The 14,559-nt window shown below is 60.5% G+C and overlaps 2 protein-coding genes across 13 annotated transcripts; both read right to left on the reverse strand.

The window, feature by feature from the left end:
- Positions 1–7: 7 nt before the first annotated feature.
- On the reverse strand, positions 8–4,112 carry CCDC24 (coiled-coil domain containing 24). Of its 3 annotated transcripts, none has more exons than XM_087446091.1 (9): positions 3,649–4,112; positions 3,331–3,501; positions 2,929–3,104; positions 2,672–2,788; positions 1,881–1,955; positions 1,286–1,340; positions 736–805; positions 561–639; positions 8–479 (listed from the first exon to the last, which is right to left on the reverse strand). In XM_087446091.1, exons 2-9 carry the CDS (start codon positions 3,454–3,456, stop codon positions 242–244), a joined length of 936 nt encoding a protein of 311 aa, XP_087302217.1. In that variant the 5' UTR covers positions 3,457–3,501; positions 3,649–4,112; the 3' UTR covers positions 8–241. The 3 variants fall into 3 exon arrangements, with proteins under 3 accessions (XP_087302217.1, XP_004442111.1, XP_087302216.1); XM_004442054.3 differs by having other exon boundaries at positions 1,881–1,958; XM_087446090.1 differs by having other exon boundaries at positions 561–805; positions 1,881–1,958.
- Positions 4,113–4,237: 125 nt separating this feature from the next.
- Positions 4,238–14,164, reverse strand: B4GALT2 (beta-1,4-galactosyltransferase 2). 10 transcript variants are annotated; one of them, XM_087446088.1, is made up of 9 exons: positions 13,937–14,164; positions 12,360–12,396; positions 11,891–12,246; positions 11,439–11,674; positions 8,252–8,442; positions 7,939–8,061; positions 7,721–7,825; positions 6,905–6,988; positions 4,238–5,106 (listed from the first exon to the last, which is right to left on the reverse strand). In XM_087446088.1, the coding sequence occupies exons 3-9, from the start codon at positions 12,192–12,194 to the stop codon at positions 4,956–4,958; spliced, it is 1,194 nt and encodes a 397-aa protein (XP_087302214.1). In that variant the 5' UTR covers positions 12,195–12,246; positions 12,360–12,396; positions 13,937–14,164; the 3' UTR covers positions 4,238–4,955. The 10 variants fall into 10 exon arrangements, 9 of the variants coding, with proteins under 9 accessions (XP_087302214.1, XP_087302212.1, XP_087302211.1 ...); XM_087446086.1 differs by having other exon boundaries at positions 13,832–14,164; XM_087446085.1 differs by lacking the exon at positions 12,360–12,396 and adding an exon at positions 12,797–13,108 and having other exon boundaries at positions 13,937–14,163.
- Positions 14,165–14,559: the final 395 nt, after the last annotated feature.

Here is a 14,559-nt window from a genome sequence, read left to right on the forward strand (position 1 = left end):
TGCAGGCCTTTGTGGAGGCCTGGGAGGAGAAAGGCCAAAGGCTGTGATGGTCGGGACCAGATACTAGGGACCTGGTAATGGGGCGGGGTAAGGGCCAGACAGACAGATGGACAGCCTTAGGGTCTTGGCGGAGGCCCATCCAAGACAGGATCTGAAGCGGCGGGGCCACAGCAGCTGAGAGGTGGCAGCAGCAGACAGCGCGAGTTCCAACAGAAGCCGAAGCCTACTTCATGACCAGTCCTCAGGTTGGGGCCTGGGGCACTGCACTGGACACTGGAGTAGAAGCTGGCCTTTCCCTGAGGCTGCACCGAAGCTTCCGTCCCCAGCGGCAGGTGGCGGCCAGGCCCCGCGGGCGAGCGCAGCGCTCCAGAGGAGGAGCAGGCAGGCAGCACTGGAGAGGCTGGCCCCAAACTCCAGCGGCCCCACGGAGGCAAGGCAAGGGTCTGAGGCCCTGACTGGAGGACCTCAGGGGCTGCTGCCTGAGCAGGAAGGAAGAGCTGTGAGGGGTGTGGCCTGACCCTTAGCCCACCCTGTCCAGCTGTCCACCTGCCCTGGTTTACCTGTGGCTGGGGGAGACACAGCAGGGCCTCAGAGGTGCCTGCAGCTCCTGTTGCATGGCTGCCTTCTGCTCCTTTAGCTCTGAAGGGAGGTATATCCGAGACATAGCACCCAGCTCTTCCAGGGTGGGCACAAGTGTGGGCGGGCAGCAGGAGGCTGGGTGCTCTGGGGCCTCACCTGCCAGCGTGGGCTCTAGGGTTGCCTCGGAGGGCTGGGGTGCTCCCATATACTCCTCTTCCAGGCAGCGCTGCAAGGAGAGCTGGCTCAGGGCCCCAGCCTCACGGCAGGAGTGGGGTGGGGCCGGGCAGAATGCAGAGGCCAAGATCCCCAGGGCAGGGCCCAGGAGCTAACCCGTGCAGCTCCTCATCCCAAGCACCTGAGGGCAGCCCCAGGGGGCACACCAGCCGCCCTGAAAGCTGAGCTTGGCAACGTGGTGGCTGACCTGGACTCAGACTTAGGGAAGGGAAGGAGGCAAAAGGCCAGGGGCAAATCCAGCAGGTTAATCTAAAAGTGCTACCCTTGGACTTAAGGGCTCGACCAGCATCTTGGGCTTCTGGATTCACATGCACAAGAAGCGTACACATATGAGAGATGGACACAGGACTCATACAAACCTTACATGCACGTGCGCACACAGACACACATGGACACAGGTCTCATACACCAGGCAAGAGGCGGGTGTGTCTACACCCAGCAAAAAGGCTAGGGGGGCAGGGCTGCAGCTCACCTGCAGGATGGGGAGCTCCCTCTCCAAGGCGCGACACTCCTCCTCCAGGAGGCCCCTGGGACACGTGGGAGTGTGGCAGCCAAACCAGTGCCACGGGATCGGGGCTCAGCTGAGCCTTCCACCCAGCCCCAACCTCCAGCCTCCCCAAAAGCCCCCTCCAGGCCCTCCTTTCTCAGCCCACCTTGGCCTCTGCTGCTCCAGATTTCCTTCCTCACAGCACACACACCCCTGGCAGACACCACTCTCTCTTCCGCACCACTACACTGGGCCTGCGACTCCTCCTGCCTCCATTCCCTCCCATATCACAGCCTTTCCTCTGCTTCTGGTTCTGAAAACTCTTCTGTGGTTCCCCCACCTCAGGATAAAAATCCTCGGGTCATGGCCCCTGCTGGCATCCGTACCTGGCGACTTCCCGGTAGCAACCTTGCCAACCCCACAGCAACCTGCGCTTTCCGCCTCTCAGCCTTACTCTCATGGTCTCCCCACCAGCTGTGCCGCCTCCCTTGTCCTCTCTCACCGTCCCAGAACTTCAAGACCCACCCGCAGCCCCTTCCTCCCCGTCTCCACCCCCACTCCACACACTCAGGGCCCTCACCGCAGGTGTCCGGCCGCCTGATCAATGTTGGACGCGTCCAGTTGGTCCCTGATGATGCTGAGATCCCTGGGACTGCTGCTAGCAGATGAAGCCAACGTCACTCTCCCCATGTTGCCTCACCCCAGGCCTTCAGGACCCAAATACCACTTCTCCTAGACAATTCTATGTCTTTTCTCACAAAGGCAACATAATAGAGTGCAAAGAGTAGGAGCGCTGGAGGCTGGGCTTGCAAAGGGCTCTGCCACCCTTTGCTCCGTGTGATCTTAGGCAAACCGATTATCCTTTCTGAGCTTTAGTTTCCTCATCTGCAAAATGGGGACATCACCCCCATCATAGCATTGTGTGACAATTAGAAATAAGCTGCTGTCATTCACTTATGAACACTCTCCTGCTCACGTATCTCCTTCAGTCCCCAGCCCTCACTCCTATTCTCCAAGCCTGAGCAACAACTGACCACTGGACACGGCCTCCTTTCCTCCCACCCATGCTTGCATATAGTGCTCCCTCTTCTTGCAAAGCTCTTCTCCCTTTCATCCGCCTGGAAATCTGTTCCTCATACGCCAAGACCAGATCCAACCAGTCACTTTCTTCAGGAAGCCTTGCCTGCCCCCAGGCTTGGCAGGTGTCTCCTGGACTTCTGTAGCCCTCATGTGCTGATTCCTACCACAAGTGGCTGTAGAAGTGTCTAGCTCCAGACTAGAGCTCCTCCATGGAGCCAAGGGGGACCCAGCAGCTGGTTGTGGCCTTCTGCCAAGCAGGGACAGATCCCTCCTCTCCCACCACCGCTGTACCTGGGTTCACCAGCTCTCATCTGGAACATCTCCTGTTCTGGTAAATCACACCTGGGCTCCTCCAAGGCAAAGCGCAGGACCCTGGGGTTATACTGGACCCAAGCCTGAGTCTGGTCCCTGCAGAAGGAGCACACGAAGGAATCTCAGAGGCCCTTCCAGGGAACCACAGTAAAGGCGACCCTGGCCCCTTGTCAGGTGCGAGGCTAGCCCATCTGAGCTCTGGGGATGGGGCCCAGCCCCAGGTCTGAGGCTCCTACCTGCCCTCGAAGCTGGCTTTCTGGCGGAGGTCCTGGAGCAGCTGCCGCAGCTCCTGACGCACAAGGTCTCTTAGCAGGGGCGGCGGTGCCAGCAGGGAGGAGGGGTCAGGGGTGCGGCAGGAGCCAGGGGCTTGGGAGGATCGAGCCTCTCGGAGCAGTGACCGTAGCATCATCACCTGCAAGGAGAGCTGGGACACCTTGAGACTGGGGAGGGAAGTGACGGGAGTGCGGGGTCCAGGGGAGCGAGGGGCAGGGAGGAGTCAAACGGAAGAGTGCTGTGTGGACAGTGAGATCCAACAAGATCTCGCAAGTTACCAGGCAGGGACAGGGGCCCGGAGAAGGTGGGGAAATCACTCGAGTCGTGGGACAGGCGTGGGTGTGGCCCACTTTCCCACTCCTCACCTCCGTCCGCAGCTCCAGGCTCAGGTCCACCGTGGTCTCCCCCAGAATCCTCCTTACTTCGGGCCGCTCCGGGAGCGGAACGTGTTCCTCCACCAGCTCCCACAGCGACGGGGAGTCCCGGGGCATGGCCTGCCCGCGCCGCCGCCCCGACGCGCAGCCCGAGGCTCGGACCTGCCGGACGGCAAGCAGAGCGCGGGGTGACCGGGAGACGCGGTCGCCAGGGCTGGGCCACGCCCGCCCCGCCCCGGCCTCGAGGCCACGCCCCCAGCCGCGCCCAAGCCCCACCCTTGTTCTCCCGCCAGTCCCGACTGGAATTACCCGGTCCAGAGCCGCCGGTCTCCGGCGCTGTCTCTCCTGCCCCGCTCCTGGCTGACTCTCAGGGGCCACGGATCCGGGTCACAGCCCCCAGGAGCCGGGCAGTGGGGGCCAGAGCCCTAGCCCCGCCTCTTCCGCGCGGCCGTCACCCGGGAAACGGTGCCGCCACCCAGGCCCCGCCCCTGCCCAGTCCGGGTCTGGAAGGCGGCGCCCGCCCGCCGGGAGTCCGACCCACGGCCGAGGTAGGCGGTTTTACAGTCCGAACCCACAGAGCCCTGACCCCAAGCACCTTCGGCTCATCTCTGGGCGCCTTTCGGCTTCGGGGCAGGTGAAAGGACCGAGAAATCTGAGCCCACTGGGTTTATTACTCCGTTGCCTCTTCTGGCCCGGAGGCAGCGGCAGGGTAAACCTTTCCCCTTTGGGCGGGCAAAGCTTAAGGAGCGGCTGCCCTTGGAGGGGCCGGGACGGGGCGGGGGGGTAACCAGGAAAACCTGGATCACACTGATAAGTTGGGCTAGGCGCCCTTCCACAACCCACTCAGAGTCCGGGTCAGGGACCCAGATCCCCATCCCCAAACAGACAAAGGGGCTGCTCCATTCACATTTTTTACTAAAGCACCCACACAAGTTTCTGTGCAACGTACAAACACGAGCCGGCCCTGGGGCTACTGCCTTCTCTGCGAGACAGGGAGGCGGGAACCAGACTGACCCAAGCCCCACCCGCCCCCATTCGAAGCCCAGCCCCAAGATCCCAGGCAGCGACACAGCACGCCCTCTGGTCCCCTCCTGGGGCTGCTCCTCAGCAGGGGGCGCCCCAGAGTTTGCCCCTACAATGTTGAATGAAAAAGGTTTCCCCTCCCCTGGGAGCATGGGGGATCCCCAGATCTGAGAATTCCCCCTGGAAGTGACACTGCCCCCTAGTCATACCTCCCACTCTTCCAGGCCCTAGGAGACTCAAGGGGGGGAAACTGAGGCACAGAGAGGTAGAGTGACCTAGCCCAGGCCACTCAGCGAGGCAGTGCAGGGGCTGGCCCGAACCTGACAGTGAGGGGGTTGGGCTGGGGACGGAGGGGCAGGAAGGAGGGTTGACCCCAGAGAGGACTACACTTGAGGGCCCCGCCCAGGATGGAAGCCCCCACAAAGTAGGTTCTGAAACTTCCAGGTGCAGCTGGGGGGCCTACTGAAGACTCTCAGAAAACAGATCCCACAGTCTCAGTCCTGGGGGATCCCTCACAGAGCCGCCGCCAGCCAGGCTGTCAGTCAGTCCTCTGGCAGGCAATCTTTGGCACTGGGAGCCTTTTTCCATTAGTGTCAGCCCCGAGGGGGCCATGATGGAGGCCGCCCAATGTCCACTGTGATATTGGTGAAGAGCGGTTGCCGAGACACTTCCAAGACCTGGTACCGCACTGACCCAATGCCGTCCCGCTTCATGGTCAGCTTCGTGTTTTGAATCTTGGTAAACCTAGACAGGATGAAAGTGGGTCCAGATCAGGGCTAACCAGCAACTCCAATATGGGATCTCTGGGGCCAAGGCTCAAGCCATCTTGGCTTCTTCCAGGGGTGACTCAGTTCTCCTTGCCACCTCCTCCACTCTCCACCTGCCTGGAGCCATCTGCCCTTAAAACAGAGATCTCACCCCCTTGAGTCCAGAATTGTGACACCCTCACAAATCTTTTTCATCTCAGGCCTTCCTTCTAAGCCTCAGACCCAGACATGGGGCATCCCACAGGCACCTCAGATGCAATGTGTCCTGTATCAGATGCATCATCCTTTCTCCCCAAACCCATCATTTCTGTGCCATCTTCTCTGTTCCTCATCGTTTAGTCACTCCTTCTCCATCTATTTATTGAGCAGTCTCATTGCCAAGCTCTGCTCTAAGCACCAGGGACACAGCCATGAACTGGACAGCACGGTCCTTCCTCTCATGGCAGTCTATTCCACTAGGGTGGACAGGTAACAGACAGGGAACACATCAGAGTGCTAAGAGAGATAGGAGGGGGAGACCAAGATGACTGCCTTGGAAGGGGTAAGGCTGTGACATCGAGCTGACAGCAGGGGAGGGCATTCCAGGAAGAGGTCACAGCACACACAGACCCTAAACCGGGAATGAGAACTCGCACAGCTGAGTGGCTAGGGCTTAATGGGCCAAGGGGAAAAGTGTAGGATTAGCTTGGAGGTTAGAGCATGTATGGGCAGGGCTCTGTAAATCAGAGGAAGCAGGTTTTTTCTTCTGTGAGTGAGAAGACACTGAGGGCTTTTTAGTCCAGTTTGGGGGGAAGAGGGCCAGGACATGGGACATGAACTATAGAAGAGCAAGGGTGATTGCAGGGAAACCAGTGAGAGGCCACTGCAGTAGTCCAGGCAGGAGGACAGAGGCTGCACTAGGCAGAGGAGGAAAGGGCAAGTGATGGGCTCAGGTATGTTTTGGGGTAGCACTGACATGACGTGCTGATGGCTTGGACATGTAGGGGGAGGGAAAGAAGAATCCAGAACTCCTAGCTTTGAGGCAAAAGCAACTAGGTAGATGGAACCATCACCCACAGAGTTCCTTAAGCCAGAAATGTCTGGCTATCTTGCCCCTTCCCCACTCAAGGCAGACATCACTAATTGATGATGGCACCTAGACGAGCTATTCCTGAAACAGGACAAGACTGCCGGCACGTGCTTCTAGAGCTCCACTCCCACCCTCATCCCATCTGTTTTGATCCTCCCAGTCCTTCTGAGGTCAGCTCAGACTCCTCTCCTGACCTGAGCACCTTCCCTCAGATGCCCTGAAGGCCCTCTCCTCACGGTCTGTCATCCCTTCCCTGCTCACCATGGTTTTTATCTGAACTGCTTTTTAATCAGCTCCCTGGACGTCCGGTGCTTCATGATTCTGCCAAACATCAACCCTACATCAGTGCTGCCACCAACCTCTCCACTCTTACACCCTGGGTTCACAGCAGAACCACCCTACCGTTCCTACTGCTCACACCCAGCACACCCCCGAGCCCCGTCGATTCCTTCAGGCCTGGTCAGCTACCCTCCTGCTCCTCCCAGCAGCTCCGCCAGCCCCCAGCCCTTCGCCTTCTTCAAACTCAGAGGGTGATCCTTCCAAACCCAAATCTGGTCCTGCCCCTTCCCTGCTTAAAGCCCTTCCGTGACTACCCAGTGCCCCTGTGACAAAAGAGAAACTCTCAACCTGGGATTTCAGACCTCGAACACTCAGCACTGACCCCCTCTGCTGTCACCCCCAGCCTTCAGAGGCTCTCAGTACGTACCATGCACGTTCACATTCCAGGCTCCTACAAATACCTTCCCTTTTATCATAACTGGCCTCCTCCATTAGGCTAGTGAATACAGCGCTGTACCCAAGGCAATGACAAATGTTTGTTAAATGAACAACTCCTTGCAAACTCCAGTTTACCATCACTCCTCCAGGAAGCCTCCCACCATCACTTCCTCTTCTGCCAGGACAGCACCTTGCCCCGATCACCCTGTGCTGGAACTGCCTGTCTCCCTCCCTAGCATGAACTTTACGTGGTATATCCAGCAGGGACTGGCTACGACTGCTCCAGGCCCCCTCCCCCCAAGGCTTGGCACCGGACAGTCCCAGAGCAGTGTCAGGAAGCCCTGTCTACGTTCCACATGCCCTCGGGCCCTTCTCCCAGCCAGCACCAGGCTCCAAATGTTGCTGCATCCTCAGAGACGGGGCCGCCTACTCCAGTCTCAGAAGGGTCAGCAGTGTCTTTCCACTCCCCGTCCCACACTGCTCAGGCCACCTTTGGCAGTCCCCAAGCCCAGGAGCTGTGCCCACTGCCTGCTAGCTCTCATCCTATCTGCTCCGGCACAAGTGAGGTCTGTGAGGGCCCCAATGGGAATGCAGTCCACTCAATGACGATGTGAGCCCTGCCTGTAAATCTGAGTCACCTCCAGGGATCAGGCCAGGGGTGAGACACATCTGGGGGAGGCTGAACTGGGCGTTGGGCAATAGGGATCAAGGGTACTGGGAGTCACCTCTAGGAGTAAGGGGTCTTGGGGTCACCTCTAGGGAGTAAGGGGTGGGGGCACTTGGGGTCAGGGGTGCTGGGGGTCACCTCTGAGGGTTGGGCTCGTTATGCTTGTCCCGGTCGTGCTTGATCATGCGGTATCGGCCTATGCGGATGTCTGGGCGCGAGATCTTCATCCCAGTCAGGGAGATCCTGGGGACGGGGACAGATGGACTGGAGCAAGCACCAGGAAGGGAAAGGAGCCCCGCCCAGTCTGCGCCCACCCTCTCGCGCACCCAGGCTACTCCCCGCCCATCCCTCCTCACCGGTTAAAGATGTCGTCATCCTCACCACCCCAGCCCCAGTACTCGTTGGGGAAGCCGTTGATTTTCAGGAACTGGGCTTTACTCAGGCCCGACACGCCTCCAAAGTAGCCAGCATAGGGCAGCCTATGGCACGGGAGGGCAGGCATCAGTGAGGGGCCCAAGGTGATTCCAGATGGAGGACCAGGGATGGGGTGGGGGGAGAGTGTGCTCAGCAAGGGGGCCCAGGGCTGGGAGCGAGGGCCTGCGTCTGGTGGGGGAGGTGGGGACGGTGCGGGTGGGGAGGTCTGGGTCCAGCTGAGAAGGGAGGCCGCACCGGAAGCCAAACTTGTCCATGGCAATGGCAAAGTGGCGTGGCTGGTCGCCACAACGGTACAGGTTGCGGTCATCCATGGGGACCAGGTCCACATCACTGAAGATGAAGCAGTCGTAGGTGGCATCCTCCTTCAGCGCCTCTAGAAAGCCCACGTTGAGCAGCTTGGCCCGGTTGAAGGTGTCCTCACCATGCTGGGGTTGGTGGAGGGGACAGGTCAGCTCTGGGCCTGTGACTTTACCGCTGTCCAAAGTGGACCCCCTGGGCCCACTCCATGCCCACCTCCATGGGGCTCCCTCAGACTCTCAGGATGAAGTCCAGCTCCTTACCCTGGACCTGGCCTTCCAGACTCGCATGATTTGGCTCCAGTCTCCTCTTTGGTCCCTGCCCTCACTCCTCAAGGCCCAGCTATGTTATATTCCTCAGCGCACCCAGAACATGCTAGACTCTTTCTTGCCTTGAGGCCTTGGTGTTGGCAGTTCCCCCTTGCCTGGAATGCTCCCCTTCTCTGCTCGTCAAACTCATGTCTGGAGAGGCCTCCCTGACCAAACCTCCCACGCGGTATAATTATTCGTTCCTTCCTGTGTGCCTCACTGATGCCAACATCTGTTTAAACAGTGACTTAAAGCTCTTATTGCATTCACTCGTTCGAACACACCCTGTGGCCCTCTCCTTTGTTCCAGGCGTCGTCTTTGTGCCAGTGGGGATCCTAGAAATGAGCAGCCCCGAGTACACGGTGTCCCTACTGAGCATGCAGTCACATAGTGAGATGAGCAATGAATGCCCCAAGTGACCAGTGTCTAAGAGGCAGAAACCACGGGGACTGAGCCACCGAGCCTCAGCCACCTGTCCCCTTGTCTCATTTGGATCCACAGCCAACTCCCCAGGCCTCTGAGACCAGGACAGGACACGGCTACATTCACTTATCTCCCTAACAAAATGACAAGCGCAGGGTCCACAGGCACTCACAGCCCAGTGAGCCTGGGGTCCCCTGAGAAATGGGGCTGCAGGGCCAGGTCTCCTTGAGGCCAGGAGCCTGGCCAGGCAGGCACAAGCTCCAACTGCTGGCCAGAGCAGGGAGGATTCCACGGACTCCCCTGTCCCAACCCACAATCTGCAGGCTGGAGCCACAGAGGCTCCTGGAGCAGGGGGTGTGAGTGGGCCCTTCTGGAACCAGCCAGCCTGGGCCTGATGCAGTGGGAGCTGCCCCCAGGAACCCTGAACTGCCCAGCCCACTCGTTCTCCCTCCTCCTTCCCCTGTGCCTTCTCTCCCACCAGCCCTTGGAGTGACTGTCCATTTTCCCCTGCCCATCAGCACTCCTTTCTACCTCTCGCCAGCCAGCCAGGAGTCCTAGGTTTCTCCCACACGGCTCATACACACGCTCAGTTCCCTCCCATCTGACAAAAAGCCACCTCCCTCTAGCCACCGCCCTACCTTTTGCCTTCTCTTCTGGGCAGAGGTTTTTTTTTAAAGAGTTGTCTCCAGTTGGCTATTTCCATTTTGTCAAATCTGATTCCTTCTTCAACCCACTGCAATCTGCTTCCGCCCCCACCATGCCCCCGAAACGGCTCTCGCTGGGCCCACCTTGTTGCTAAATCCACTGGACGCTTCTTGGTCCACATCCTTCCTTACTCCCCCGGCAGTGCTCACGCAGCTGCCATGCCTCCTTCATACACTTACTCCTGGGCTCCCGGGACACCACACTCTCCTAGGTCTCCTGGAACTTTACTGGCCAACCTTTGCAGCCTATGTGACGGTCCCTCTTTCTCCCCCCGCTGCATCCCTTACGTGCTGGTTTTCTCCTTTCAGGTCCCACATTCCCTGGGCAGGATGGACCTTGTGGGTTTTAGGGACCATCGACATTCTGGTGGCTCACACATCCCTCTCTCCCCGTTGGACCTCACTCCTGGGTCGACTCATCTGTCCAACTGCCCGCTAAACATTCCTCCCATACTTCCCCCAGGCGCTCAGACTCGTCATAGGCAAAAGGAATTCAGAGTCACACTCTTCTCCAGACCGGGCCCAGCTCCTGTGTTCCCATCTTGCACACAGGCGCAGCCATCCACACGGCAAACAGCCAAGACAGACAACCTCGGGGTGTCCTCGCATCTCCCTTTCCTTCCTCCCCACTTTGTGTCACATCTCTCCCTTCGTCCCCACAACTACTGCCTGACTCATGCGTGTTCACCATCGCTTTCCTGGACATCATGGCCTCTTCCCAACTGGCCACCCTGCCTCTAGTCTCCCCTTTCGCTCCCATTCACCATACGCAATCAAAGTGATCTTTCTGATAAGGAAATGTACACATTACTCCCCACTTAAAGCCTTACAAGGGTGCCCCAGCACCTTCAGGCAGGAAGTCAACTAAAGAACACGCCTCCTAAGACCCTTCTGGATTTGGCCCCTGCCAGCTCCTCCAGCCTCATCTTTGCTACCCATCCTACATGTTAGACCCCACATTCCCACCAACAGTTCCTGAACACATGAGACCAGTTCTCGTACTGGGCCCTGCCTCCTCCAGTCCTTCCGCCAGCTGATGCCTGTTCCTCCCTCAAGACTCATCTCAACCGTAGCTTCCTGACTCCAGGGCTGGACCAGCCCCTCTGTGCTCCCAGCACCCCCCTGCTCCCACTCCAGTCACACACCATCGTCCCGGAGTCTACAGGGATCCATGTCCCGCCCTGGGAGCTCTCTGTGGGAAGGAGGGTCTGGGTCAGATCCTCTCCGGGCCCCAGCAGCCAGCCCTAGCCAGGCCCACAGCAGGGCTGAGAGCCCGAGCTAAGCTCCTGGGCCTCAGCTGTGAGGCACCTGGGCCTAAGGCAGACTTCATCCCTCTTTCAGGGTCCAACTCTTGCTCTCCTCATAGCCAGCGTGCCGTAGGCCTCCACCACTCAGGGGCAGAGGCCTGCCAAGTGTAGACAATGGGGCTCCTCCCCATTGAGGCTATGCACACACCTGCCAGTGTGCATGCCAACATCCACACGCACACATTCTCCTTCACGCACACACAAACCTATGTGTGCACCGACATCGTGCCACTGCACACACGTTCACATAACCACACCACCAGAGGCAAATATTTGCCCCAACCCCACGTATGCACCAACAAGCACACGGGCCCCCACGCCCACAGGTGCTAGTGGGTTTGCTGGTGGCTAGGGCCCAGCCTGGGGGCCACAGGCAGCGCACCTGGTTGATGACATAGATGCCGTAGCGCAGCCGCTGTCGCCTCAGGATGGGGTGCAGATAGTGGAGCCAGTAGTGTAGGTGGTGCTCCCGGTGTCGAAAGGGGATGATGACAGCCACCGTCTGGGCTGGGGTGCAGTCGGGCGGCGTGTAGCGGCCGCCCAAGAGCACGCCTGGGTTCTCCCTCTGCACCCGCTCCAGCGGCATGGAGGAGGTGAACTCGATCAGCAGCCGGCCCACTGCAGGCAGGGTGGCGCAGGAATCAGGCCTTTGTCGAATTCAGGGACACCAGCCCTCTCCCTCAGCCAGGGGGTGAGCAAGGGAACCCCAGGAATAGCCCTCTTACAACAGACCTGGACCCCTGACACCCTCGTGGGTCAAGACTCCATTCCCTGAGTCGAACTGGTAAGGCCCTCTGCCCACCCCTAGAGGCAGGCCCTGCCCTGCAGGCTCACCGAGACCAGGCGGCGAGTCAGGACAGGGTGGCAGGACGGGAGCCGTGGGGCCGGGCCGGGCACTGGGGGCCTCAGGGAGCCCGGAGCTGGGGGCAGTGGCGTTGGGCCTAGAGCAGTTGGTGGTGCTGCTGGCAGCTGGGTGGAAGGCCCGGGCAGGGCCGTGGGCACTGAAGCGGCTGAAGAAGGCCAGGTGCTGGGCGTAGACGTCAAAGTAGAGGATGACGGCCACGAGGAAGTGCAGCAGGCAGAGAAGGAGCACAGCCTTGCAGACGCGCTCCAGCGTCCCCCCCAGCAGTCTGCTCATCCCGCAGGCGGCCGCCGGCCCGCCCAGTGGGCCCGGGCATCCGGCTGCTGGCCTGAGCAGAGGTAGGAGAGAAAGAGAGCCAGCAGGTCAGGGCCGGATGGGCAAGGCTACCCACCCACCTCCTGCCCACTGCTCACACTCACGGACCCACATCCTCACACTTACCTGCTCACACTCTTTGACACTCATGGACTCATTCTACCTGCAAACAGACACACAGACACAGTCCCTGGCAACTTCTTCATACACCTGAGTACTTCACATATCTTCATACGCCTGAGTAGTAACCCATATGTGCTTACATTCCTCATCCTCACTGACACACACACACACACACACACACACACACAAGCACAGCCTCATGCAACCTCACACTCAGGTACATGCTCTTACTGCACGACTCCACACAAACACCCCCATGTATTCCCAGGACCACGAACACATGGTCTCTGATCACACTGGTTCATGCCTAAACACGGAAACACGTTTACCTACAGACCCAGGTGTGTACCTGTGCCCCAGAGAACAGACACCCCACAGGGCCGCGTCTTCAACCCAGGACTCGTGGTCTGGGGAAGAGAGACTATTTACTGGGTACCTACCATGCAAGAGTGCTTTGTACTCATGACTTCACTTAGTCCTCCCAGGAGCATGCTGGGCAGTGGTTTGGTCAGACAGGTCCCAATGGCAAACAGGCCAAGCCAGCAGGCCGGGAAGTGGCCCTCAGCATCCAGACGGCCCAATATGGACAAGATGTTTATGGGATCCCTTCCCTCCGGAGCCAGAGGTCAAAATACAGGGTGGGACAGGGGACACCACTCCCTAGGACCCTAAGGACTGAGATGAGCTCCCTGGGCCTGCCCGGCACTGCTGGTTCTGATTCCCAGAGGTGGGAACACTTGGGCCCTGGAGACCTGCGCAGCATCAGCAAGGCAAGAAAGGGTCTCGCTGGGGCCACAGCTCCAGCTGTGCTTCCAAGAGAGCAGCAACACTTCTGGAAGCACTTCTAGTCGTGCTTCAGGGAGCAGGGTGAGTCTCCCTCACAGACACACAGTGTCACACAACCACACAGACACCCTTGGCCCCAGCTATTGTCACCCACACTCAGACACACAGAGAACTACATACAGTCACAGACACACCCGGGCGACAGTAACAGTAATGCACAGAGTCACACACTCACAAACAAAGCCGCTGCTCCTGGACTTACACAGCCATTCATACAGGCTCCCGGGCAGCTCACAACACCCGGACCCACGTGCAAACATTCCCACCCCTCCCTCCGGGGCAGGGGTTCTGGGTCAGGCTGCCGGCCAGGCTGCGAGGTGCGTTGGGGCGGGGCAGGAGGCTGAGCGGCCTGAACACGTGGCACCCGGGACGGGGGAGGCAGCAAAGACCGGGTGGGTGTGGAGCCTGGGGCGGGGGTAGGGGGGCATGGACCGGGGGAGTGCATGAGGTGCGGGGGCCCAGGCCTAGGGGAAACGTGAGTGGAGCGCCCCCCCGCGCCACGAGGCTGGGGCAAGCGAGGACAATAAGGGAGGCTAGCTGGAGGCAGGCGGAGGAGCCCTGGGGGAGCCTAGGGATGGGGGTGGGGTGGGGTAACGCCAGGCCGGGGTCCGGCCGCCTGCGCCTCTTACCGGGTCCTGGGCGGGGATCTCGGGGCCGCGCCCGGGGCGCCCCTTGCGGGGCCGGGGCTGGAATCTCGGGGGCCTGGGCTGGGGCCGCGCGCGCCCCCCTCTCACCCGGTGCTCGGGGCTCAGCAGGGGGCGCCGCTCCGGCTCGGGCTGGGTTCCCGGCTCCGGCGGCTGCGGACAGCTCCGTCCCCCATAGCCCGGCCCCGCCGCCTCCCGCCGGCCGGTCAGCGGCCCCCGGGCCCCCTCCCGCCGCCGCCGCCGCCGCCGCGGGCCATGGAGCGGAGCCGCCCCAGGGGGCAGGGCGGGGCCGGGCAGACCCACGGACCCGCGGACCGGCAGACCTCGGCGCTGCCGCCTCCCTCCCGCTCTACGGCGCCTCGGAGGGGCTGGCCCGACCGGCGCGCCCGCGCGCGCGCCCCCGCGCCCCCCGCCTCCAGCGCGCGCGCGCCCGCACCCGCCGCGCGCCTCCGACGCCCGCCCCTGCCGGCAGCCAAGAGCGGCGGGGCGAGGGGACGGTGGTTGGCACGGGACCAGGGAAGGCGGAGGAAACCGGTCTGGCTCGTCCAAGGGATTGGATTCCAGGTCCGACCGGAGACGGTGTGTGTGGTCAAACCCATTAGGGAGGAGTGGCGTCTGGGATGGAGCGTGAACTCAGCCAGAGGAGGCCTGGAAGTTAGGCCGACTCTGGCAGGGAGGTTAGGGATTTGTCAATTTATTAACGGGAGCATGAT

The sequence above is a fragment of the Ceratotherium simum genome, chromosome 22 (assembly GCF_057802395.1).
Source record: "Ceratotherium simum simum isolate JZ-2026a chromosome 22, ASM5780239v1, whole genome shotgun sequence".
Lineage (NCBI taxonomy): Eukaryota > Metazoa > Chordata > Mammalia > Perissodactyla > Rhinocerotidae > Ceratotherium > Ceratotherium simum.

What these genes read in the sequence shown, in the direction of transcription:
- B4GALT2 (XM_087446087.1), bottom strand. Translation starts at nt 12,194, where the DNA reads ATGAGCAGACTGCTGGGGGGGACGCTGGAGCGCGTCTGCAAGGCTGTG. An exon ending in GCATCTATGTCATCAACCAG is followed by an intron (nt 8,443 to 11,438) that starts GTGCGCTGCCTG and finishes CACCAACCCCAG; the next exon opens with CATGGTGAGGACACCTTCAA. An exon ending in CTGGAATGTGAACGTGCATG is followed by an intron (nt 5,107 to 6,904) that starts GTACGTACTGAG and finishes CATCCTGTCTAG; the next exon opens with GTTTACCAAGATTCAAAACA.
- CCDC24 (XM_087446090.1), bottom strand. Translation starts at nt 3,456, where the DNA reads ATGCCCCGGGACTCCCCGTCGCTGTGGGAGCTGGTGGAGGAACACGTT. An exon ending in GCCTGGAGCTGCGGACGGAG is followed by an intron (nt 3,105 to 3,330) that starts GTGAGGAGTGGG and finishes CTCTCCTTGCAG; the next exon opens with GTGATGATGCTACGGTCACT. An exon ending in CAGGCGGCCGGACACCTGCG is followed by an intron (nt 1,341 to 1,880) that starts GTGAGGGCCCTG and finishes CACGTGTCCCAG; the next exon opens with GGGCCTCCTGGAGGAGGAGT.